This window comes from Phyllostomus discolor, chromosome 3 (assembly GCF_004126475.2).
Source record: "Phyllostomus discolor isolate MPI-MPIP mPhyDis1 chromosome 3, mPhyDis1.pri.v3, whole genome shotgun sequence".
In the NCBI taxonomy this organism is placed as follows: Eukaryota; Metazoa; Chordata; class Mammalia; order Chiroptera; family Phyllostomidae; genus Phyllostomus; species Phyllostomus discolor.
The window spans coordinates 124,844,452-124,872,371 of NC_040905.2; the positions used below are offsets into that span (position 1 = coordinate 124,844,452).

The 27,920-nt window shown below is 40.0% G+C and overlaps 1 protein-coding gene across 1 annotated transcript in view; it reads right to left on the reverse strand.

Annotated features, from left to right (window-relative positions):
- LOC114506931 (ATP-binding cassette sub-family A member 3-like) overlaps positions 1–27,920 on the reverse strand; it is a 309,809-nt gene that overhangs the window by 165,560 nt on the left and 116,329 nt on the right. Inside the window, exon 11 of the mRNA XM_028524874.2 lies at positions 14,186–14,315. Within this exon, the coding sequence (XP_028380675.1) occupies positions 14,186–14,315 (130 nt within the window). The remainder of the gene's footprint in view (positions 1–14,185; positions 14,316–27,920) is intronic.

The window sequence follows — 27,920 nt, forward strand, 5'->3', positions numbered from 1 at the left end:
ACCAGGGGCCACCTCAGCCTTGCAGTTGACTTCAAAGGACCAAATTTCAACCCCTTAATAGTTGAGAAGATTAATAGTTAAGAAGGAGTAATTTCAACTCCTTAATAGTTAAGAAGATTTATACAGTCCTAAAAGCAGGATATTTATACAACCCTAAAATTATTTCACCTCTTTGAAGGCAACCATGGGGCTGATGTGGCCCCTGGTGAAAATGAGTCTGACACCCCTGTTCCAGATTGTTGGATTTGTTAGCATATAGTTGTTTTCAATATTTTCTTATAATATTTTATATTTTTGTGATGTCAGTTGTTACTTTTGTGTTTCTGATTTTATTTATTTGGGTTCTCTCTCTTTTTTCCTTGATGGGTCTGGTTAAAGGTTTTAACCTCACTAATCTTTTCAAAGAATCACGTCTTGGTTCCACTGATGTTTTATATTATTTTTAGACTCTATTTCATTTATTTCAATTCTGATGTTTATTATTTACTTTTTTATACTCACTTTGGGCTTTGCTTGTTCTTTTCCTAGTTTCTTCAGGTGTAAGGTTGGGTTGTTTACTTGAAACGTTTCTTGTTTCTTGAGGTAGACCTGTAATGCTATGAATTGCCTTCTTAAAATTGCTTTCCTAGATTTGGTTTTGTTTAGTTTTCACATTCATATGTCTCAAAGTGTCTTTTCAGTTTTTCTCTTGACCTCACTGTTAAGTCATTTATTGTTCAGTATTATGTTATTTAACCTCTGTGTTTTTTATGTGTTTTTCAGGTTTTTTTTTTCATTGATTTCTGTTCCATATCATTGTGGTCAGAGAAAATGCTTAAAATGATTTCAATCTTCTTAAATTTATTGGGGCTTTTTTGTGTCCTAACATGTGGTCTATCCTGAAAATAGTTCTATGTGCATTTGAAAAGAATGTATATTCTGCTGCTTGGGTGTTTAATGCTCCGAAGATATCAATTAAATCCATCTGATCTAGTGTGTCATTTAAGGTTACTGCTTTCTTGTTTTCTGTGACATCTATCCATTGATGACATGGGGTGTTAAAATTTCCAGCCATATAACTGTTGATCTCTTCCTTATATCCATCAAGATTTGCTTTAAATGTTTAGGTGCTCCTGTTGTGGGTGCATAGATGTGTACAAAGGTGTTATATTCTCTTCTTGGGAAGAGCTTGGGTTGATCCTTTGTTTTAAAGCCTATTTTGTCTGATATAAATATTGCTACCCCAGCTTTCAATAAATTTCCATTTACATGAAATATTTTTTCCATACATTTACTTTCAGTATGAGTTTTTCATTCTGAGGTGAGTCCCTTGTAGACTAAATATATTTAGTTCTTATTTTCTTATCAATTTAGCTTCTGTATGCATTGATTGGAATATTTAATCCATTTACATTTAAAGTTATTATTGGTAGGTATTTATTTATTGCTGTATTTTTCTTTTTTTAATATATTTTATTGATTATGCTATTACAGTTGTCCCATTTCCCCCCTTTAGTTCATTTCCATGTGTCATACTTATGAGTTCTTTAGCTTCTACATTTCCCATACTATTCTTGCCCTCTCCCTATCTATTCTCAACCTACATTCTATGCTACTTATTCTCTATACCTTTTCCCCCTCTCTCCTCCTCCCACCCCCCTGCTGCTAACCCTCCATGTGCCCTCCATTTCTGTCGTTCTGTTCCTGTTCTAATTGTTTACTTCATTTCTTTTGGTTTTGCTTTAGGTGTGGTTGTTGATATTTGTGAGTTTGCTGTCCTTTTACTATACATGTCTTTTCTTTATCTTCTTTTCTTAGATAAGTCCCTTTAGCATTTCATAAAATAAGGGCTTGGTGATGATGAACTCCTTTAACTTGACCTTATCTGAGAAGCACTTTGTCTGCCCTTCCATTCTAAATGAGAGCTTTGCTGGATAGAGCAATCTGGGATGTAGGTCCTTGTCTTTCATGACTTGGAATATTTCTTTCCAGCCCCTTCTTGCCTGTAAGGTCTCTTTGGAGAAATCAGCTGACAGTCTGATGGGAACTCCTTTGTAGGTGACTGTCCCCTTACCTCTTGCTGCTTCTAGGATTCTCTCCTTCGTTTTTACCCTGGCTAATGTAATTATGATGTGCCTTGGTGTGTTTCTTCTTGGGTCCAACTTCTTTGGGGCTCTCTGAGCTTCTTGGATTTCTTGGAAGACTGTTCCCTTTGCCAGATTGGGGAAGTTCTCCTTTATTATTTGTTCAAATACGTGCTCAATCTGTTGCTTTTCCCCTTCCTATTCTGGTACCCCTATAATTCGGATATTGGAACGTTTAAAGGTGTCTTGGATGCTCTTAATCTTTTCCTCAATTTTTTGAATTCTTATTTCATCATGCTTTCCTGCTTGGTTGATTCTATCTTCCTTCTGGTTCACTGTATTCTTTTGAGACTCAGATTCCTTCCTTTCACTATTGGCTCTCCTCCGTATATCTTCCTGCATCTCTTTTATGGTAACCTGCATCCTTTCATCTAAATTGCGCCCAAAATCAACCAATTCCGTGAGCTTTCTGATCACCAGTGTTTTGAACTGCGCATCTGATAGACTGGCTATTTCTTGGTCACTCAAAAGGATGAGTCCTGGGGGACTGAGCTCCTCTGTTGAAAACATATTTTTCCCCTGTCTCTCCTTTTTTTTTTTTTTCTTTTTCCGGTGTGGTCGCTCTTGTTACAGTGGGGGGCAGAGCCTTAGGTGTTCACTGGGGCTGGGCACCCCAGTTGCTAGATTGTGACGTTATATGTGGGGGCGGGGGCGGGAGCGGGGACGGGAGAAAACAATGGCGGTAGTTCTGTTCTCCTGGGTTCAGACCCTTCTCTGGGCTCTGGGGCTGCGAGTTCTGCCCTGGTCCACAATCGCTACCCCTCTGGGTCCGCCAGCCACAGCTTGAGTACTCCGGGATCACCGCTGCATTCTTGTGCCCCAGATGGCTGTTGCGCCGATTTTGCGCCAAACTTTCCCCGACCTCCACGTGCCGCCTACCTGCGCCGGCCCCACACCCACCCGGCTCGTCTTCTCCTACCAGTCTGGATGATCACGTCTACTTCAACTTCTTGGCTGTCCGACTTCCATTCAGATAAATCCTCTGCCAGTTCTGAGTGTCATTCTGTCTGTAAATTATTGTTGTTCTAATCTTGGTTGTGCGAGGAAGTACGGTGCGTCCACCTATTCCTCCATCTTGCTGGAAGTCCTTATTGCTGTATTTTTCTTTATAATTATGTTCCTTTTATTTTTTTCTTCTTCTTAAAGAAGTCTCTTTAGCATTTTTTTCAATATTGATTTGGTAGGAATGAACTCTCTTAGTTTTTTGCTCTGTGTGTGTGTGTGTGTGTGTGTGTGTCTGAGAAACTCTTTCTCCATCAATTTTAAATGATACCCTTGCTTGCAAGACTAGCCTTGGTTTTAAGACCTTGCTTTCCTTCACTTTAAATATTTCAAATTGCTATTTCATATTGCTAATCCCTTCTGGTATGAAATGTTTCTAAAATCAGCTGGTGGTCTTATGTGAGCTCCCTTGTAGGTAACTCTCTTTCTTTTGTTGCTTTTAAGATTCCCCCTATGTCTTTAACTGTTGCCATTTTTATTAGCGTGTGTCTTGGTGTGGGCCTCTTTGTATTCATCTTGTGTGGGACTCTCTGTGATTCCTTGATGTGTGTGTTTTATCCCTTCACTAGGTTAGGAAAGTTTTCAGTCATACTTTCCTTAAAGATGTCCTCAATTTCTTGTTCTCTTCTCCTTCTTGTGTCCCTACTAAGTGTATATTATTATGCTTCATGTTGCACCAGAGTCCCTTAAACTATCCTCCTTTTTAAAAATTACCTTTTTCTGCTCTAATTGGAAGTTTCCTTCTACCTTTTCTTATAAATCACTAATTTATTCCCTGCTTCATCTAGTCTGTTGTTGAATCCATCTTGTGTATACTTTATTTCAGATATTGCATTCTTCATTAAGACTGGCACTTTTTATAGCCTCTATGTCCTTTTTACCCTTGCTATCTCTTTAGTGAAGTTCTTACTAAGTTCCTCAAGGATTCTTTTTTTTTAGTTGTATATTTTTTATTTCAATCATTGTTCAAGTACAGTTTTGTCCCTTTTACTCCCAATCCAGCCCACCCACCCAAACCTCTCCACTTCCCTCCCATTACAACCCTCCCCCTAGTTTTAGACCATGTGTCCTTTAAATTTTTTCCTGTAAACTCTTCACATTCTCCCTTGAAATTCCCTCTTCTCTCCCCTATGGTCACTGTCAGTCTATCCTCTATTTCAGTGTCTTTGGTTACATTTTGCTTGTTTCTTTGTTTTGTTGTTTAGGTTCCTGTTAAAGGTGAGATCATATGGTATTTGTCTTTCACTGCCTAGCTTATTTCGCTTAGCATAATGCTTTCCAGCTCCATCCATGCTGTTGCAAAGGGGAGGAGCTCCTTCTATCTTTCTGCTGCATAGGATTTCATTGTGTAAATATATCATAGTTTTTTGATCCATTCATTTACTGATGGGCATCTAGGTTGCTTCTAGCACCTAGCTATTGTAAATTGTGCTGCTATGATTATTGGGGTGCATAGGTTCTTTTGGATTGGTGTTTTAGTGTTCTTAGGATATAGTCCCAGCAGTAGAATTGATGGATCAAAAGGCAGATCCAGTTTTAGTTTTCTGAGGAAGTTCCATAATGCTTTCCATAGTGGTTGTACCAGTCTGCAGTTCCACCAACAGTGCACTAGGGTCCCTTTTTCTCCACAACCTCTCCAACACTTGTTCTTTGTTGCTTTGTTTATGATGGCCATTCTGACTGGTGTAAAGTGGTATCTCGTTGTGGCTTTAATTTGCATCTCTCTGATAGCTGGCAATATTGAACATCATTTCATGTGTATTTGGATTTTCTGTATGTCCTCCTTGGAAAAGTGTCTGTTCAAGTCCTTTTCCCATTTTTTAATTGGGTTGCTTGTCTTCTTAGAGTGCAGTCGTGTAAGTTCTTTATATATTTTGGAGATTAAACCCGTGTCTGAGGTATCATTGGCAAATATGTTTTCCCATACATTTGGTTCTCTTTATATTTTGATACTGTTTTCTATAGCCATGCAGAAGCTTTTTATTTTGATGAGGTCCCATTTGTTTATTCTTTCCTTTATGTCTCTTGCTCTAGGGGACATGTCAGTAAAAAAGTTTCTGAGTGAAATATCTGAGATTTTCCTACCTACCTTCTCTTCTAGGACTTCAATGGTGTCACATTTTATATTTAAGTCTTTTACTCACCTTGAGTTTATTTTTGTGTAAGGTGTAAGTTGGTGCTCGAGTTTCATTTTTTTGCAGGTAGCTGTCCAGTTCTCCCAACACCATTTGTTGAAGAGGCTATTTTTATTCCATTTTATGTTGCTGCCTCCTTTGTCAAATATTAAATGACCATAGAGACTTGGGTTTATTTCTGGGCTCTCTGTTCTGTTCCATTGGTCCTTGTGCCTGTTTTTATGCCAGTACCAGGCTGTTTTGATTACAGTGGCCTTGTGGTATAGTTTAGTGTTGGGTATTGTGATCCCTCCTACTTTACTCTTCTTTCTCAAATTTGCAGAAGCTATTTGGGGTTGGTTATGATTCCATATAAATTTTTGGAGTGTTTGTTCTATGTCTGTGAAATAAGCCATTGATACTTTAATAGGAATTGCATTGAATGTGTAAATTGCTTTTGGTAGTATGGACATTTTGATGATTTTAATTCTTCCAATCCATGAACACAGTATATGTTTCCATTTGTTTGTGTCTTCCTTGATTTCTTTCCTCAGTGTTATGTAGTTTTCTAAATACAGGTCTTTTACCTCTTTGGTTAGGTTTATTCCTAGATATTTTATTTTTCTTTTTCCTATTTCAAATGGGAATTTTTATTGATTTCTGCTTCTGCTGTTTCATTTTTGGTGTACAGAAATGCCTTGGATTTCTGGATATTGACTTTGTATCCCGCTGTTTTGACAAATTCATTTATTAGGTCAAGCAGTTTTTTGGTGGAATCTACATGATTTTTTATGTACACTATCATGTCATCTGCAAACAGTGACAGTTTTGTTTCCTCCTTTCTGATTTGGATGTCTTTTATTTGTTTTTCTTGTCTGATCTCTGTGGGTAAAACTTCCAGTACTATATTGAATAGAAGTGGTGAAAGTGTACATCCTTGTCTTGTTCCTGATCTTAGTGGAAAATATTTTAATTTTTGCCCATTGAATATGATGTTGGCTGTAGGTCTTTCATATATGGCCTTTATTATGTTGAGGAATGCTCCGTCTATTCCCACTTTGCCGAGTGTTTTTATCATGAATGGGTGCTGTACCTTATCAAATGCTTTTTCTGCATCTATTGATATGATTATGTGGTTTTTGTCTTTGCTTTTGTTTATGTGATGTATTACATTTACTGTTTTGCGAATATAAACCATCCTTGCATCCCTGGAATGAATCCCACTTGGTCATGGTATAAGATCTTTTTAATGTATTGTTGCATGAAGTTTCCCAATATTTTGTTGAGGATTTTAGCATCAATGTTCATCAGTCACATTGGCCTGAAGTTTTCTTTCTTTGTTGTGTTTTTACCTGGTTTTGGAATTAAGGATGATGGCCTCATAAAAAAAATTTGGGAGTCTCCCATCTTTTTGGATTTTTTGGAATAGTCTGTGAAGGATAGGGGTTACCTCTTCCTTAAATGCTTTGTAGAATTCTCCTGTGAAACCATCAGGTCCAGGGCTTTTTTTGTGTTGGGAGGTTTTTGATTACTGCTCAATTTTTTTTGTTGTTATTGATCTGTTCAGGCTTTCTGCCTGTTTTTCATTGAGTTTTGGAAGATTATATTTTTCTAGAAATTTGGCCATTTCATCTAGGTTCGCAAATTTCTTGTCATACAGTTCTTCATAGTAATTTCTTATAATCTGTTGTATTTCGGTGGTATCTGTTGTAATCTCTCCTCTTTCATTTCTGATTGTGTTTATTTGGGTTTTCTCTTTTTCTCTTGATGAGTCGGCTTAAAGGCTTTTCAATTTTGTTTATCTTTTCAAAGAACCAGCTCTTGGATTCATTGATTTTTAGAATTGTGCTCTTAGTCTCTATGACATTTAATTCTGCTCTGATCTTGGTTATTTCCTTCCTTCTGCTTGCTCTGGGCTGTCTTTGTTGTTGTTCCTCGAGTTCTTGTAGACGTGGGGATGGGTTGTTTCTTTGAAATGTTTCTAACTTTTTTAGATGGGCCTGTATTGCTGTGAACTTCCCTCTCAGCACTTCCTTGGCTGTTTCCCATAAGTTTTAGGTTGTTGTGAGTTCGTTTTGTTTTGTTTCCAGAAACCTTTTGATTTCTTCCCTAATATCATTCTTGACCCATTCATTGTTTAATAGCATGCTATTTAATCTCCATGATTTTGAGTGTTTTGGGTTTGTTCCCTTGGGGTTGGTTCAGTCCCTTGTGATCTGAGAAATTGCTTGGTATGATTTAAATTTTCTTGAAATTGTTAAGGTCTGTTTTGTGTCCTATCATGTGGTCTATCTTTGAAAATGTTTTATGTACATTTGAAAAGAATGTGTATTTAGCTTCTTAGGGATGGAGGGTTCTGTATATATCAGTGAAGCCCATTTCATCTACAGTATTGTTCAATGCCACAATATCTTTGTTGATATTTTTTTGGAATATCTGTCCATTTTTGACAGTGGGGTGTTAAAATCCCCCACTATAATTGTGTTGCTCTCCATATCTTTTTTGAAGTCCTCTAAGATTTTCTTTATGTATTTCGGTGCTCCTATGTTGGTTACATATATATTTACAATATTTATGTCTTCTTGTTGGATTCTTCCCCTGAGTATTATGAAGTGACCTTCTGTGTCTCTCTTTATGGACCTTTTTTGGAAGTCTATTTGTCTGATATGAATATTGCTACCCTGGCTTGTTTTTCCTGTCCATTTGCTTGGAAGATTTGTTTCCAGCCTTTCACTCTCAGCGTGTGCAGGTCTTTTATCCTGAGGTGGGTCTCTTGTAGGCAGCATATGTGTGGGTCATGTTTTCTTATCCATTCAGCTACTCTATGTCTTTTCATTGGAGCATTTAATACATTTATGTTTAAGGTTATTATTGATAGGTACTTATTCACTGTCTTTTATGTATGTGTGTTCCTCTCTCTCTCTTTTCCTTCCTTTCCTTAAAGCAGTGCCTTTAGAATCTCTTGCAGAGCTGGTTTGGTGGAGGTGTATTCTTTTAGACTTCTTTTGTCTGGGAAGCTTCTTATTTGGCCTTCTATCTTGATTGAGAGCATTGCTGGGTAAAGTAGCCTTGGTTGCAGACCTCTGGTTCTCATTACTTGGAATATTTCTTGCCATTCTCTTCTGGCTTGGAGTGTTTCCATTGAGAAGTCAGCTGTTCACCTTATTGGGGCTCCCTTGTATGTTATTTCCTTTTTCTCCCTTGCTGCCTTTAATATTGTCTCTTTGTCTTGAAATTTTGCCACTTTAATTATGGTGTGTCTTGAAGTGGGCCTCTTTGGCTTCCTCTTGATTGGGACTCTCTGTGTTTCCTGGATTTGTGACTTTCTCTCTCATCAAATTACCTAAGTTTTCCATCATTACTTTTTCAAATAGGTTTTCTATCTGTTGCTCTTCTTCTCTTCCTTCTAGTATCCCTATTATACAGATATTATTATGTTTCATATTGTCTTGCATTTCTCTTAATCCCTCTTCATTCTTTTTGAGCCTTTTTCCGCTTCTTGCTCTTTCTGGGTGTTGTTTTCTACTTTGTCCTCTAGCTCTCTAATCTGATCTTCTGCTTCATCAATCCCGCTTTTCATTCCCTCTACTGTGTTCCTCCATTCAGAAATGGCATTCTTCATTTTCTCTTGGCCCTTGTTGATAGTTTCTATTTCCTTTTTCATGTTGATATAGTTTGCAGTGAGATCGTTGTAGCTGTTTTCTAGTTTCTGGTAGCTCATTGTCAGTTCATTGAGCTTCCTGATAACCATTGTTTTGAACTCAATATCTGATAGTTGAGTTGGCTCTATTTCATTTAGCATTTTTTCTGAGGCTTCCTCCTTTCCTTTCATTTGGGGATTGTTTCTTTGTTTTCTCATTGTTTGTGGGATTCTTCTTGTTAGCCTCTGTTTCTTAAATTGATATGTTCTGGTTCCCTGTGATTATGGTGTGAACTTCTGTGGTAGAATACCTGTGAGATTCAGTGGTGCAGTTTCCTTCATATATTGTGGTGTTCACAACTTCCCCCTACTCTTTTTTGTGATCAGTTGGAGGAGTAAAGCGAAACGGTTTAAGACAGCAAGACATTATTCTATGATATTTACATTAGCAGCCAGTAGAGAAGAGGTGGGATATCCTTTGGCTACTTATAGTGTTAACCATGATCCTCCATCCCACTAGCTACTCTTTAGAAATGATGGAAAGAAGGTAAGACTCTTATTGGGGACAAAAGGATTGTTAGTTGGATCTAGAAAGCTTTGAGGCTGTGGGAGGTCAGATTTTGAGGTAGAGTTGGAATAAGGATTAGTAAATAGGAGTAGTGTGTAAAAGAATAGAGACAACCCCCACAATAATATAGTTCAGGAAATTGCAAAGTGGGCTGAGATCAGATAGGGGTGTTGAGTAGTATTTACAATTGTATGAACTAGGTCTTATTTACAGTAATGTTAAAGCAACAAGCTTGTGGCAGAATCTATGAGATCTAGATAACAAGAATAAAGAGGATAGAACCTTTAGAGGTGTACTAATGGAACAGAGATGAAGGACAGTAAATTATCAATACACTGTGACTGAGATAACAGGGGGAACCTATCAAATGACAGTATAACTAGCCAAGCAAAGAAGATTATACAGAAAGAAAAAGGATACCAAAATACTGTTAAAATAAAAAATGTCAGAAACGTGAGAAGAACATAATACAAATTTGCAGCAACTTGCGAGCTCAAAAAAAAAAAAAGGGAAAAAAAGCTGAAGATGGAGTGCAGGAGAGATAAATTTGGAGTGGAAGGAATAATACTAGGATGAATGGAAGAGAAACATAAGGGATTGAAAGATATAAAAATAATAAGAATTGAAAAATAAAATGTCACTTAAAACACAAAATAAAATCAATCAACCAACAATAGCCAAAACAAAGCAAACCAAAACAAAGAAACAAAAAACCTCTTGTTGGTTTCTAACTGGCCATACCAGTTTTTCTGGTCTTACTGGCTTCAGCAGGCTGAGTGGCGTTTGAAATGCTTATCACTCTTCCCAGTCAAATCTCATTAAGTCTCTTACCTACTATCCCCAGGGCCGGCAGGGCGCTCTCCCCAGAGCCAATCTGACTTTCCCCTACAGGACCCTGGGTGCTCCCACGCAAGTTCTCCGGAGCTCACTGCCACAGTCTCCGGGCCCCCGGGAGACTGTTCAGTTTCACAACGCAAGCTCCAGGGGTTGCAAGGAGATGTGCCCTTCCCCCAGATTTCACCATGGCAGGCGCTATGTTCTCAGGGAAGCCCCCGCAACTTCTCTGGATTCTGGGTGTAACCTCTGGGGATCGTAAAGGGGCATGCCCATCCACCAAATATTTCAGTTTCAGGCTCTAGGAATGCTCTAAATGCCACATCCCTTCCAGGTTGACAGTGTGAGAGTCAGGATTCCCGAGGGGGCATAGCTTCCACAGTTCACCACCGCAGGCTCCAGAAACCTGAGAACACCCACACCCTTTCCTTGTTTGGAGCTGTGAGGTCTGGGTTTTCCACCAATCCACACTCCCACTGGGGTGGGGATGCAGGCCCACTTCTAGGCTGCCCCTGGTCATGCTGGCTGGAGGCATTCATTTCTCCCAGGGCTATGGGTGGGTGCTCGCAGCCCCTGCATGATTGTCTCCCAGTCCAACTCACCTCTCTGTGCCTTCAAGCCACATGGTCTCTCCTGGTTTGCTCAACCCCCGTAGTCCAGGGAGAGAGCAGCAACTCCGCTCTCCCAGGTGCCCTGAGGCAGACCCCGGGAGCACTGGGCCTGGGGACTGCAACCCTCCTGGTCCTTGCGCTGATCGCTGGGTCCCTGTTGTCCTAAAGCAGTCTCCTTACTGTCTGGTTTTTCAATGTCTGCTATAATTTTTGATGTCCTGTTTTCAAAAATGTTTCAGTAACTTGGGCCACGTGTTCTGTTCCTCTGCCGATCCTCGAATTTCCCTCCCCTGCATAGAAGCCGACAGTCACACTCCCTGGAGCAAAGCCGCCATCTTTCCTCCCTCCAAAGATTCTTATAACCATTATTTTCAACTCTGTATGGGGTAGATTGCTTGCCTCCATTTTCTTTCTTTTTCTGGGGATTTTTAAATTTTTTTTTCATTTGATATGTGTTTCTTTGTCTTCCCATTTTGGCTGTCTGTCTCTATTTGTTTTTGTATATTAGGTAGATCTGCTATGTCTTCTAGTCTTGATATGGTGGCTTTACATAGCAGGTATCTTGTGAATCGCAGTGGTGCAGGCTCCCTAATCAATGGAGGTAGGTGCTCCAGGAATGTCCATTGTGGGGAGGGGGTATGTGAGTCCTCCTGTTGTAGTTGAGTTTTTATTGCTTTGGTCCTTCTGGAGGGTGGGGATGACCCTCAGTTTTGTTAATTATGAGGATCAACCCTGATCATAGTGCATAAGCTACTGTGCCAGGACTGACTGCACAAAGCAGAATTGGCCACAGCAGGGTTGGTACCTACTGAGGTCTTTTGGGTGTGCTGTTGTGGATCTACTTGGGTCATGCTCTATATGGTGTGAAGCCTGCCACCAGGTTTATTGGTTCTGGGGCCTGTTGGCCATGATTCTGGCATAGTTCAATGTCAGGTAATTCCTGTAACTGGCCCTCAGCTATCATTTGGGTGCTCTTACAGTGATCCAAGGTTTTTGACTGCCTCTGCAGCCTGTGGGTGTGCAAGTGATTGGCCAAGCTGTGCACCAAGGCTGGTTTCCACCAGCACCAATCCCTGGGGCAGGTCAGTATAAAGGCCCAAGGCACCCCAAGCTGAACTTCTGCCTGCTGGTTGCTTGTTATGCTCAGTTACTGAAAGAACTTCTGGTATTATGTGAGTTGCATGAGGTAGGTTCTCAGTGAGTCACCAAGTAGGGGTGAGTTGTATTCACCAGACTGATACATAATTAAATTAGAAAGTTAGTGCTGTGTCTGAGGCTACTCAGGAAAATCACCAGGGTACACTAAGGATACCCACCACCTGCTGGGTGCCCATAGACCTTTGTTGTGAGGTGGTGTCTCAGGGAGTCATCAAGGTGAGGCTAGCAGAGTTCATCAGGACCAAACAGACCAAGATTTGGCCATGTGAAGGGAGGGCTCTGCACAGATATGGTGGCACTTGTAGGGCATGCAAGGGACAAATGGCCCCTGCTCTAGAGCTACACAACTGAGACTCCCACAATTCTTCTAGATATCCCTGGGAGTCTTCCATGAAAGTCTGCATCATGAGGATATGCTGGTGATGAAGATATGCATGGGGATATGCCAAGCTGGAGATAGCCAACTCATTTCTTTTCAGGGCACAATATCAGCAGGAAAGGGCCACTGGGAGTCAGCAGGATGAGGTTAGTAGATTTCCTGTGTGTGGTCAGTGCTAGTCAGGTGTACCTTGGGGAGGGTGAATGGCCTTTGCCCCAAAACCACACAGCTCAGTCTCTGATTCCACTTGAGCCTGCCCAGACCTACTCAAGAGCCTTCCAAAAAAGTCTACACTATAGGACATGAGATAGACAGAGTAGGGCAATAGGGAACAGGCAGATATTTCATTCCTCCAGGCTGATGTTGTATGGAGAGGAGTGCTTGACCCAGGAAAGATGGCATCTGTGGGAAAGGGACTCAGAATGGGGACCCTGGTTGTGCCCCTCCAGCTCTCTCCCTGAAGCTTTACAACACAGTCTCTCCTTGTAAGACTCCAGTGTTCTCTGAACCACCCTGTCTCCATCAGAGCCCAGGGGAGCGGCTGAAAATAAGATTTTGTGTGTTGGCCCTTTAAGAGGGTCCCTGGGTTTTGAGTAGACTTCCCTCTCTCCCTGAAAGATGGAATTCTTACTGATTTTCTCAGCTAGATTTTATGTGGGCTCCTCTTCCCAGATCTCATATTCTATGCTGAGCAGCCCAGTGTGGAGTTCCAGTCCTCATGGGGGACTTTTGCAGCTGAGATATTCCTCTGTATTCTCAATGGCCTCACATGCATTGGGTACCAGCCTTTTCTGCCTCTCTGCCCTTCCTACCAGTATCAAAGTGGTTTCTTCTGTAAATCCTTGGTTGTAAGACTTCTGTTCAGCTAATCTTCAGTTAGTTATTCATGTTTATTGTTCTATAATTTAGTTGTGATTCCAATTTGGTCCAGGGAGGAGGTGAATGTATCTTCCCCTTACTCTCATGCCATCTTGGTTCCTTTACCCATGTTAATTTTTCTTAATTCTTTTTCCTTCCTGCTATTCAGACTGCATAATCTCTGTCAATCTATGTTTAAGTTAATTAATTCTCCCTTCTGATAATTGTAATCCTCTTTGAGCTTCTTTAATGAATTTTTCACTTTGGTTATTATATTTTAAACTACAGAATTTCCATTTGATTTTTAAACATTTTTATTTTTCTATTACTATTTCAAACTCAATGAGATATTGGTTTCATACTTCCCATTATTTCTTGAATTATGGCTTCCTTTAATTCTTTGAACATGTTTACAATGGCCACTTTGATGTCTTTGCAAAATCTGGTACCTGGTATCTCTCATAAGAAGTTATTTACAACTTTATACAAGCAAAATATAACAAGAGACACTGAAATAAAGGACAAACTGATAGTAACCAGAGGGGTGAGAGGGATAATGGAGGGAAATAGGAGAAGGGTCATCAAGGAGCATGTATAAAAGACACGTGGACCAAGCCAAAGTGGGGCAGGATTGAGAGTGGGAGGTGAGGATGGGTGGGGGAATGGTGAGGGAAAAATGGAGACAACTGTACTTAAACAACAATAAAAATAAATAAATAAAGATTACTCTGAAAACTAAAACATTGTTTACAACTTTAAAAGATAGAGTATTACTAAATAAGTTTACATATCATTGAAATAATTGAACTGTTAACAACAAGAGGATTCACAAAAGTCTTGTAAGCATAATCTACCATGTCTATGTGAGGACGCCTTCTGAACAGAGCTAAATACATACCTGAAAGAATAGACAGAGTAGTCGATTTCCCTGCCCCATTATGTCCTAGAAGAACAGTGATCTGACCTTTATATAAATTCAAAGACAAGTCTTTTACAGCGACTTTGGTAGTATTCTGCACTCGGAATTCCTGTGAGAGAGAAACCAAAAAATACTAATTTTATCTATACCTATCACTTAAGAGGAAGAAACATTCATAAGAACTCTCTGTAAAGAAAAATACCACATAATCTGATGAGAAAAAAAAATGAAAATGCAAGAAGGACAAAACTGTGAAAAGGAAAAAAAATATTTGAAGGTGTAAAGAAAGTTTTAGAATTTCACAGTGAATTTATAAATATGCCCTGAGCAATCTCATCCATTCTTGGTTTGTTTTTATTACCATCTTGAAGTTGATAATGCCAAAATCTTTTTTAGTCAATGCCTTTGTCCTAATTTAAAGAACTGCCTATTAAAAACATGCATAGCTAGACATAGCATATCTCAAATTTCTTACATGTAGACTAGCAGTGCTTCTGCTTAAGGAGAAAAAATATAGAAAGCAAATCATTCTCACTCTCACAAACAAGTATATAGTAATCTACAAAATCATAACTTTTCTTGAACCCATGAGAGTGATGAGTTTTCCAGGGAGACAACTAGGTTTAAATTTTAGAAAACATAGATGCCTTCAAGGAGGGATAGTATATAAATATTTGTTTAGCTGGAGCCAAAACAAGCACTATACAAACTACTGAGAAAATTTTGGTTAAATTTTTAATGACACGAAGTGAAAAAAGCTTAAGAAACAGCATTTAAATGGGAAAGTTGGTATTCATGCCAATTTCATTCAGAGTTAAAGTGTATGCTCCTGTCAATTTATGCCACTGATGGTGAATAAAGACAAAATACCTTGTGTAATGAAAAGAAAATGTTCTTTCTTTTTTTTACCTCAAGTGGAAATGGGTGTTTTTTACCTAGGTGTTCTCATTCTATTTTCTCCCTAGACCTGAGCACCAGACTTGGGTAACTGTTTATTTGAAGTTTCCTCTTGTATGAATGTTTAAGTGACTACATCTAAAATGGAGCTTTTACTAGGGTTCCATTTCCTTCACAACCTTACGAGCACTTGTTTCTTGATTTGGTTATGATGGCCATTCTGACCAGTGTGAAGTGGTTATCTCATTGCGGTTCTAATTTGAATCTGTCTGATGGCTAGTGATGCAGAGCTTCCTTTCATATGTCTGGGCCCTCTGTAGGTTTTCCTTGGAAAGGTATCTGTTCAGGTCCTTTGCCCATTTTTTAATAGCATTGCTTGTCTTCCTGGAGTGGAGTCATGTGAATTCTTTATATATTTTGGAGATCAAACCCTGTCTGAGGTATCATTGGCAAATATGTTTTCCCATATGATTAATTCCCTTTTCATTTTTCTGGTGTTTTCTTTTTTAAAATTAATTACTTAATTTTTTTATTGTTCAAGTATAGCTGTCTTCATTTTCACCCCACCATATCCCCCCATTCCTGCCTCCAACCCTTGATTGTACCCTCATTTGGTTTTGTTCATGTGTCCTTTATACATGTTCCCTGATGGCCCTTTCCCTATTTTCCCCCAACATCCCTTTCCCCTGCCCTGATCACTATCAGTTTATTCTTTATTTCAATGTCTCCAGTTATATTTTGCTTGCTTGTTTGTTTTGTTGATTAGGGTCCACTTACAGGTGAGATTGTATGGTATTTGTCTTTCACTGCCTGGCTTATTTCACCTAGCATAATGGTCTCCAGATCCATCCATACTGGCATGAAGGGTAGGAGCTCCTTACTTCTTTCTGCTGCATAGTATTCCACTGTGTAAATGTACCATAGTATTTTTATCCACTCATTTACTGCTGGACACTTAAGTTGCTTTTAGCACTCAGCTATTGCAAACTGTTCTGCTATGAATATTGGGGTGAATAGGCTCTTTTGAATTGGTGTTTCAGGAATCCCTTAGTACACTGTTGGTCCAAATGTAGACTGGTGCAGCCACTGTGGAAAACAGTATGGAATTTCCTCAAAAACCCTAAAAATTGAACTGCTTTTTGACCTGGCAATTCTTCTGCTGGGATTATACCCTAAGAATTCTGAAACACCAATTCAAAAGAACATATGCACTCCAATATTCATAGCAGCACAATTTACAATAGCTAAGTGCTGAAAACAGCCTAAGTAACCATCAGTAAATTAGTGGATCAGAAAGCTGTGGTACATTTACACAATGGAACACTGCATAGCAGAAATAAAGAAGGAACTCCTACACTTCACAACTGCATGGAAGGAAGTGGAGAGCATTATGCTAAGTGAAATAAACCAGGCAGTGAAAGACAAATACCATATGATGTCACCTATAAGTGGAACCTAATCAACAAAACAAATAAAGGAGCAAAATATAACTGGAGACATACATGCAAATAAGGAACAAACTGACAGTAACCAGAGGGATGGAGGGAGGGGAATAATGGAGTAAAGAAAGGGAAGGATCAGGTCCAGGAACATGTATAAAGACTCATGGAAAAAGACAACAGGCTGTGGGGGGGATTAAATGTTAGAGATGGGGTGGGTAGGGCAGGGGAGAGTAAAGGGTGGAAAATAGGGCAACTGTAATTGAACAACAATAAAAAAGAAAAGAAAAAAAATGGAGATCTTAATTCCCTGGAGCTTTATTTAAAAAATCAACTAACAACACGAACTTCAAATTCTCCCCCAATGTCTTCAGTACCCATAATTTGCTTCACTCACCACCAATTTGCTCAAGCCACAAAAACAACAGCCACCTTAGTTTTTTCCTTTTCTCTAAAGCATTCATCCAGTTAATGAGCAAGATTTTTTTTTAGTTCTAATTCCAAAATATGTTCTGGATCTCTATATTTTGTTCTCTACTGCCACAGACCCAGTCTCTGCTGCTATCATATCTTACCTAAGCTTCTGTAAAAGTCTCCAATTGGTTTTTCTTCTTCCTCTCATGCTCCTTAAAACTGCCAGGGTGGTTGTTTCAAAACATAAATCAGACCATGTTCCTCTACTTCACAAATGCCTATAATCATAATTATTGCCCAATATTTAAATAATAGAATCTAAGCATTAACATGGCCTACAAGGCCATAGTACATAATTTATACTATGACTACATCTCTGAATTCATTTTGTATTAGTCTTTCTTTTTGCTTCCTCCACTCCAATTTTGACCTCTTCCATATTCTTCAACATATGAGGTTCCTTCTCATCTCAGAGCTTTGAATTTTCCTTTCTATTTAACTTTTCTGTACTTAGAATTTCAACTATCTGGCTCATTCTCACCATTATTATCTCATCTTTAAGGTTATTGTTGCAGGTTTGATGGTCAGTCTTGCAAGTTTGAGTTCCCATGAAGCAATCTTAGTTAGAAATTAGGATGTGGGAAATTTATTAAGGAGTGCTCTTCAGGTAAGAACCTGTGTAGAGAAGGGCTAGAAGGACAACCAGGCAGAGGGTGAAGATAAGTTAGTTTGGTTATTCTAGGGCCTCAGGTAACCCCATGAGGATCTGTCAGGTTAAAGTGGACTTTTAAAATTATCCTACGTTGAGGAACAGGAACTTCATGTACCCATGTTGACTAGTCGTTGGATTTAGGTCACACTATCACAAGTGTTTGTTCATGGTATAGTCTTTCCTATAAGTCAGCTGGGCAACTGCTCATCTAGCTGCCTGGTGAGCAGCCTGGCACCAAAGAATAAACAAGAGTCACTCACACACAGTAACTATGCTATTCACTCAGCTTTTATTGAATGCAGGTTCACTCAAAGTAGAACATTAACATACATTAATATCCTATTCATGCTCTAACAATCTAAGAGAAATATAACATATATGCACAGCAATCAATGGGGGATAATGAACCTGAGTCCCAGAGTCTCAGTCTACAGGTCCAGGAGACAGCACAGTGGGCAAGGGAGTTATCAGCGTCTTGCAAGGAAGCATCTCCAGAGCCAGCTGGGCAGCAGGTCAGTTGAAACCCTCAGTCCAGCTGGGCAGAGCCAATGCCAAGGGAGATCAGCATGGCATGGAGCAGCATTCTGGTGTGTGGAGCTCACCTGTCTCAGCAGTGGTCTGGAACTGGCCTCAGATATACCTTGAAAGTGGTGTACTCTACTCTTCTGGACTTTTTCAATAAATGTCTTGGCACCCCTGATGCTAACTGGGGAATTTGCCCAAGAGCCTATGGGTGTTACATGGCTGTTCTGCTTGACACTCTTACTGGCAAGTGTGTAATTTCCCTACTATCTATGAGTGGAGAGCCTTTCTATGGGTGGTCTTGCTCTGCAGACATGGCTACTCTGACCACACGTGTAGATATCTTGTGTGTATCCTTGACAGACATGTCTGCTCTATGTGGGCAGATATGTCTCCTTGCTAGATGTTTACTCTGACTTAGGTAATTTACCTCTTGAACCAAAGTGTCATGGCAGAATGAGAGTCATTTTAGTTGACATAAGTGACTTCACTTTACTTTATATACTCTATGTTATCTTAATTGGACTAATGCCATTTTATTGGTCCTACTCTCTACACACACCAAAGCAGGGGCATGAACTTGGGTGAAGTTTCCTTTGACCAAAGAAAGAGCTGCCAGCTAAAGCTGTCACATACACTCTTCTACACAGCAGGGGAGTATAAATCATTCAGTTTAGAAGGTGGCATTTGGGAAGTCAAGTATAATATCCAGTCCATTCTCTGCAGTGTCTGAGTACTCTTTCTTCACTTAAGTTCTGGTAAGCTCCTCCAGGACTCTGATGGATCTTTTTTTTTCCTGGGGAAAACTTACATGAGTAATGTAAGTGGGATGAATTACAGATCCCTGCTATTCTTGACACTGCAACTGATATTATTATCCTTTATTATCCATTCTAGATTATTCTCATTTTAGGCTAACATCTCTACTGGTGTAAGTAGCATATTTAGGCATGGTGGGGAGTAACTTCATCCTGAAGTTACTGTGTATGCTTCAGGGCATAACTGTTGCATTTTTCCATTTATATTGGCTAGAAGAGTACCAAGACATCCAAATAGATCATGTGGGTGCCAATTGTATTTCTGCCTGTTCTCACTATGTAACTGCTATCCTACATATTTCCTGGTGATCACAGTCAATTGCTCTTTGCCAAAATACTAATTTCTTTTTTTCTCTGCTGGTGTCTTGTCATTAAAGGTCCAAAATGCCTTGGGAGCAACTATTTTATGCTGAAAATAAACTCTTGTTGTATCTTCCCTGTAGGCATTATGATCTCTCAGAGCCCATGGTTGGCATCACAGGAAGTACAAATTCCCCAAGTGAATTGGCCATTCCTGTTCATACTAGGGCAACTCCTACTCATACCCCCTGGATTGTAACCATGGGTATTATATGTTGGGGATGTAATACCATATAATAGCCTTTGCTTTAGTGTATACTCTACTTCTTGAGGAATTGCAACTCATTCTCACAAGTTACCATTTTTAAGTGGTTGGCTCAAGTATACTTGCAGCAGACATTTCATCACTCCCCTGAGTTGGCAGCTTCTAGGTGGATGTGACAGACCAGTGCATAGCAGAGTTGTGAGTTCACTTCTGTCCTTCTTTTGCTGGAAGGTGGGTCCCCTTATCTGATGTGATATCATATGAAATCCCACACTGGTTGGCCTGACACACAATAAGCTCTGGGATGTGGTGTAGGAAAGGCAAAAAATGTGCCTGAAGTAAGTGTTCATTCCTTTCAAGAATGAAATGAAACCCCATTCAGTATGAAACAGGTTAGTGTTTTCATATAGTCCCCAAGTAGCTGGCTGGTCTCCTTGAGACAGTGCTCAGAAGTGGGCTTTCTTTTGCTGACATGCCAGACATTTGTCAATAGGAGTATCAGGATTTACCCTGGTGAGTGAGAGCCCATGTTTGACTTTATCCTGCAATCCTGACACTACAGATGTCCATGCCTGTGCCAGTACTATGATCACTGATGACAGAAGCTGGCAGGCATCAACTGGATGAGTCAACCTGTATAGTTGGTTACTTAGCACCTCTTCTGTGGTATATAGTTCCTGGTGAATGTTAGCATAAATAAGAAAATCTTTACACTTTGTTCTCATTCCTACAGTTCTACCTATACACCTCTATGCTAGAATTCCTGATCTTCCTGTCTTTGTCCTTCTAGGCCCCCGACTAATTTGCCAGAGCATTCACCACTGCCACAAGTTCAGTGGTCTTTGGCCACTTCTTCTACACAATGTGAATGACCAGGCAGATGACTTGAAGCTCTGTCCCATGGATTTATCTCTCTTTGTCTTTGTTATTCCTATTTGGGGCTTTAGTGAAGCTGTTAATAATTTCTGGTATTCATCCATGTACCAAACCGAGCTACTTATGAATAAAACTGAAGCTTTCTCTTGTTCTGTGAGTTGGTTTATCGAAACCCCAATATGCCCGTGGCTGTGAACTGAGGGAGAAAAACTGAAGCAATAGTGGTAGATGACATGAGGATTTGGACTGCCTGCTCACATGGCCTGTGGTCCTCTGGTTCTGCTTATGTTCAATCTCTGATGTAGCACTTCCACTGTACGGTGGATATCTGCCAATCTTTTCTGTCCTTACAGATTTGATGAAACTGAGTTCGTTGTGGCCATTTCTGGACACATAGTTTTACTTAGTGTCCCATGATCAATTGCTTCACATCTACCAAGGCCCAGAAGCATGCCAGAAATTGTTTTTGAAATGTATAATTCTCATTTTCAATTACAGAAGCCTTGATCCAGAATCACTGATAGTCTCCCACAGAGGCTTACCATAAGATCAATATAATATACTTTTCTAGCATGGTACCTCTAATACCATAGAGTCTGCTACTCTATGATGACCACACAGCAGGACGGTCTGCAACACTCTTTTCTGCTCTGGACTCCACTCACAGTTGGCAGCTTTTCATGTAATTTCATAGGGGTAAATGGAGTACCTCCGTGTACACAGTATGATGCCCCCAAAACCTAAAGTGGCTAACTAGGATTTTTTTTTCTTTTTTTAATGGTAGAAGGTATAAACTACAGTAAATCATCCTTTACTTTGGAGAAGATTACTGGCAGGCCCCAGACAACTGAGCTCCAAAATTGTTAATGTAGTGAGCTCCTGAATCTTTATAGGCTTTATTTGTTCCTTCCTTGGAATACGTATGTCTTACTACAGCCTCCAATATACTTGCCATTTCTTGCTCATCCAGTCCAATCATCACACAGTGGGCCAGAGTGACACTCTGCAAGATGAATGGCTAGGCAAGCTCTTTTCAGATTATACTAGAACAGAGAGCCAAAGAGTTCATAACTCTGAAAAAAATACATGTGTACTGCTGTTGTTCATATCACATGAATACAAAAGTCTTTGATCCTCATTTTTGATGGTGATGGAAAAAAAGAAGTTGCCAAATCTGTCACTCAGTGTTATGTTCTTAGACTATGTCCATCTCCTACCACAGGTAAAAGGTGCCACTCTGACACAGTGGCTGTAATTGGGTAAACTATATTCTTGAGTTTGTGGTAGATCTGCTGTCATCTTCCAGGGTCTATCTGGACAAAGTTTTATAGGAACCAAAATTGTGAATCAATGAAAATATGTTGGGGAATTGTTATTGATATGGCCGTAATCTCTGCCAATCCCCCCAGACTATGATATTGCTTTTGATTTTCAAAGAATTCCACTTGGCTTTCCCAGTATGACAGCTCTTTCCAAGGCCGAGGGGTCAATACAACTACTAAGTATGTCATTTCCAATTACACAGGTGTCAACTGTGAAAATTCCCACTATGTGGGTCTATAGTCCCAGTGTACCCACTATAAGCCATACAAGAGTAAGGATTCCATTAATCACCTAGCCTGTATATACATCTGCTCTAATAAGGGGACCATGATGATATTTTGGATCTCTGAGTATGGTTACTGAAGTAGATGGCTAAAAGTCACTTTGCAGAATATGTGTGATTATAATCATATACATTTACAGTGGTGTTGCAAAGATTTTCACTCAGTAATCCAGTTCTTCTTTAAGTCAATGGGTGTTGTTGGCTCTGAAAACTGGAAACTGAAAGAGACTATTAATTTTCATTGGGTGCCTATCCTCAACTCCTGATGATTCATCTTTTCTTTCTTCTAGTTGTATGGCCTGAGCAATACCCTCATTGGCTATCTGTCTATTTTGTCTCAAGAAAACTATGATCTGTTAACAACCATTTGTGGATCCAATGTCCCAGACTACCACTCCATACTTGCCACTAATTTAAAAAATTGCTCCTTCTGGTGCTACCACCTGACCTCTATTATTTTGGAGTCATATTTCCTCCACTGCTATCAGTCAGTCCAGGTCCATTAAAGTAGCTTCTACTTCCAAGAGTTATCAGTGATGGTGGTCTTCCTCTCACTGCACATTGCTTCCTTATTGCTTTGATAACTCTTCTCTGGTCTTACCACAAAGTATAGTCATGTACTATATTAGATGGGTGGGACTGGTGCAGGGTGTCTCTGAGGCTGCAATCAAGATGACAAGGCTACAGTCATTTGAAGACCTGACCGATACCCGGGCATTTACTTCTAAGCAGTCACTCTCAAGTTGGTGCTGGTTATTTTGGGAAGCCTCAATTCTTGTCCACATGAGCTACTCCACAGGGAAGCTTGAATGAGATGGTAGTTATCTTCAGAGCAAGAAAGTCAAGACTAACATAAAATAATGGGATGCAGATAAGTTAACCACTACATACATTCCCACTGAAATAAGTGGAAAACTTTGAAATATACTAGTTGGCATATTGACAGTTCGTTAATTAGGACTCAAGATCAGAGAACCAACCTCTGTGCTCTTGTCTCTGCCTTCTGAATCATCCTACTTTTGCCATGAAAGGCAGCCCATGTCTGCAGCTGAGGTTTTTGACCTGCTTTCTATTTGTAGATTTTTGGTTATCCAAAGTTGTCTTTTCACTTTTTACACTCTTCTTTTAGGTATTAGCTGTTGGAATTTCTTCCACTACAATTTTATTGAAAACATTGGGCTTACTTTACACACAAAATCCATGACCACAAATATATTTGAAACAATTTTTCTCTACCCTTGGTTTCAGATGAGGCTTCCAACAAAATTTTTTAACTGAGTAGCTTTCTGAGGCACCACCTTAAATCCTTTTGATATCTTTAACAAAGGGTTTTACTCACCATTTTGGCTTCAATGTTACACAATATTTGTCTGCTAGTGACCTGAATTTCTCTTTGACTGGAAGATACTTCTTAATTTTAACATCATCTGGATCTAGGGAGGCTAGGAATTCTTAAAACCAATACCTGTTACCTTTACGTTCAAGAATTTTTTCTTCTGCTTGTCTCTCCTCTCACATAACTACATTTACTTAAAACATTAAAAAGCCAGGTAGTTCTTTCATCATTATGCCTGAAAATATCTTTAGCTCAACCAGTTCATCAGGTATATCTCCTATTTCCTGCATTACTGCAATGATGGTGTTGCTAGACATTTTATTGTTGTATAACCAGTATATTTCTTCTAGTTTTCAATTTTTCAATAAGAGTTTCTCACTTCCATTTAAGCCTTCAGTGATAGTCACCTGCAAGACCATTTGACTTCTGTTAACAATCTATTGTAGGTTCTTTAAGCTTTCAGTAACACTTTCTTCAAGGTTCTTCCAGCTTCCCCTCACTTTCCAATCCCCCAAATTCCCCACATTATTAGTTATTGAGTTATGACATCATCGTACTTCCAGGTACTAAATTTGTTTATTGCTGAGTAATAAATGACCCCAAAATAAGTGACCTGAAGCAACAATAAATATTTATGTTTCTGCCCCAGCTGGTGTGGCTCAGTGAATTGAGTGCCCGCCTGTAAACCACAGGGTCACAGTTTTGATTCCCATTCAGGGCATATGCCTGGGTTGCGGGCCAGGTCCCTGGTGGGCAGTGAATCACAGGAAACCACACATTGATGCTTCTCTCCCTCCTTTCTCCTTCCCTTCCCCTCTAAGAATAAAATAAATAAAATCTTTAAAAAATATCTACTTTTCTCATAGTTCCTGGCCTCAGAAGTGCTCATGTAGTTAGCTTTGGCTGATGATTTTGTATTTTTTTAAATTGTAAAGTTTTATTTATTTATTTAATTATTGTTCAGTTATAGTTGTCTCACCTTTTCCTCATACATAGTTCTCCTCTGCCCCATCCCCCACCACTCCCACAGTCAATACCTCTCCATTGCCCATGACCCAAGAAGGACATACAGAGGGCCTACAGACACATGGTTTTGTATTAAAAATGTTGGCAAGGGTTATAGTAATTTAAAAGCTTGATCAAAATGGGAGAATAGAATTCTTCCTGCACACAGGTGGAACACCTGGCTGATGTTCTGAGGAACAAAGTGAACAGCCAATTGTATCCCAACATATATGAAGGTTGGAAGCCAAAATTATAGAGGACATTGAAAAACAGATGGTGAGGAGATTGCTTTGGGACAATAAGGTCCCTGGGACCAGCGCAGGGACCAGTGCAGCATGACTGCTGCAGCCCCAGGGTCAGCACATGCCAGGACTGCTGCAGGATTCTTGGAAGAGAGATAGCTCTCAATGGCTCCCTCCACTGCCAAAGAGTGGGGATGGAGAGACACCAGGATGGACCTGGATGCTTGAAATAGCTGGAGGGAATAAAGAAGTGGCAGACATACAAGAGCAGTGTCCACCTGCTGAGACTGTGGATGCTGGCTGGGTCATTATCAGAGAAATTGGGGAGCTGAGTGACTCCTGGAGCCGGGAGAAGAGTTGGGCCATGATAGACCCTGAGCTGGATAGCCTCTGGTCTGGTTGGAAAATTGGGCTGAGTGAGAGTCCAGGTGCTTGTTGAGAGCAGCAGGCTTGAACAGGAGGAGTTTGTTTGAAAAAGAAGTTCACAGTGGCTGATTAGGGAGCTCTCCCATAGCAGACCACCCCTGTTGCCTGGGCCGCACCCCCATCAGCACCACAGCCCAGGCCTCATGCCTGCCCCTTCCACCTCAGTCTCGGCAGGACTACAGCCCCTGACATGGCCTCGCCCCTGTCCCTGCCTTAGCAGTGGAGACCCTGGCATGTTCAAACCCACAGCAGCAGTGGTGTGTGGACACCCCTGCACCTGCTACCACAGCAGCGCCCCTGCCCTGCCTGGCAAGACTGGCTTGCTAAGAGGAGCAAAGAGGAGCCTCCCCCGACCTCCACAGAGGAGAAAAGCAAGACTCAGGGAGTTAGGAGTCCCCAGAAGGACTTAACTCAGTGGGGGAGCTGACCTACCTGAAGAGACTTTGAGAGTGCCTAGGACCTAGGATAGCAAAGAACGAGAAGGTGGCATGTGAGTTGCCACTAACTGGTGCACCTGAAGGAAGGCACAACTGGTGGATTGAAGGTGCAGGCCTGGTGCAGAAGGGCACTGGGTGCCCAGCAGTGAACTGAGGAACTGGGCTGGCAGCTGGGCAACTGTGGAGAATGGGCCCAGACATGACCCCATCCTTGCAAAACTATAGGAAAGGAGAAAAGTGAAACCCAACCCTCCTCAGCCTTCTGCAGCCAGAAAGACCAGCAGAACTATCTAAGCCAGTTTAAAGTCAGAAGGAGGCTTTCTAAAATATATTTTTCTTTTTATTTTGTTTATTTCTATTTTTCCCCAAGTGAGACAATAAGACCTGGAAACCTGAATGCAGTGAAAGGATCAGAGTCAGACCTAAAGAGTGATCACAAGGCTAGTCCCCAAAATTGGAAAACCAAGACAAATTTAACTTTCTATTCCAGAGAACTTGCATGTCATTGTTTATTTGTATTATTATTATTGTTTCATTATTTTTACTTCTTCTATTTTATTAGTATTATTTAATTTTCTTCTTTCAGTTTAGTTTTATTCATTTTATTTGTTTGTTTAATTGCACTGTTTGACTGGTTTTCTTTGTTCTCTCTTTCATGGTGTATTTTTAATTATCTTTCTTTCACTTCACTTGTGTTCCAATAGCTCACTACTCTAGGTTCTGTACTTCCTATTCTTGTTATTCAGGTCATACAGATTATGTCATATGATTGTTCCAGTATGATTGCAAATAATTGTTGTTCCATACAATCCAAAACACTACACAGCAGCCCACACCCACCCCGGATCTTAGCCCATTTCACTGTATTCTGGAACTTCATTACTGTTGTGGTTAATTATACTCTCACATACTATGCTTATTCTTGATCCTTTACTCTTTCTATATCTCACAGTTTGACCTCCCACAAGCTCACTGTTTCTGGATTCAATTAACAATCCATTCCCCCTCTAACAAGAGTCTTATCTTGTTTCTATCCTTTCTAAAAAGTGGTTAGTTGGGTGAAATATCATGACTAACAACATACTTATGCAAAGGATCTCCCATTTCTTTTCTATGGGTTGGTACTTTAAATCCCATAGAATACATGCCCGTTATCTTAATCCACTTTGCCTTCTTCCTCCAATTGATCACATAAAAGAATAGGTGGGAGCTATGAACAACGGCATACTTGCTGGAAGAGAGAACCCACCAACAAAGGAACCACCAACAGATAACAACAGAAGAAGGTGAAGGAGGGAGTGGAAGACACACTAATCTCAATCCAGGACCTATCTGTAAATACAACTAAATAGTAGAGAAATTACCCAGAACAAACAATTGAACAAGAGCAAGAGAGAATCCTCAAAACCTTGTACACATGAAAGAACCACAGTCAAAACAACCTGCCCACACCAGCACAATGAAATGTAGAAGGTGGTAGACTCAGTTAACCAGCTGGTGGGAAGAAACCACCAAAGAAAGACCCAACAACAATCAAATCCCAAAGACAAACAGGGCCAACTTAAACAACAGCCCAAGACCTGTGAGCTCAGGAGATCAAGGAGACTGCATCACTGAATCTCACAGGTCTTCTACCATACAAGTTCACACCATAAACCCAGGAAGTCACAACAGATCAATTTAAGAAGCTGAGGCTAACAAGAGGAGTCTCACAAACAATGGGAAAGCAAAGAAACAGTCTCCAAATGAAAGGAAAGGAGGAAGCCTCCAAACAAATGCTAAATGAAATAGATGCAAGTCAACTATCAGATATTGAGTTCAAAGCAATGATTATCAGGAAGCTCAATGAGCTCACAGTGAATTACCAGAAACTACAGGGAAACTACAATGAACTCACTGTGCACTATATCAACATGAAAAAGGAAATAGAAACTATCAACAAGGGCCAAGAAGAAATGAAGAATACAATTTCTGAACTGAAGAACACAGTAGAAGTAATCAAAAGTAGGATCAATGAAAGAGAAGATCGGATCAGTGAGCTGGAGGATAAAGTAGAAAAAAAAAAACACCCAGAAAGAGCCAGAAAGGGAAAAGAGGCTCAGAATGAATGAAGAGGGATTAAGAGAAATGCAAGATAATATGAAATGTAATAATATCCATATAATAGGGATACCTGAAGGAGGAGAAGAAGAGCAAGGAATAGAAAACCTGTTTGAAAGAGTAATTATGGAAAACTTCCCTAATTTGATGAGAGAGAAAGTCACACAAATCCAGGAAACACAGAGAGTCCCAATCAAGAGGAACCCAAAGAGGCCCACTTCAAGACACATCATCATTAAAATGGCAAAATTCCAAGGTAAAGAGAGAATCTTAAAGGCAGCAAGGAAAAACAGGAAGTAACATACAAGAGAGCCCCAAT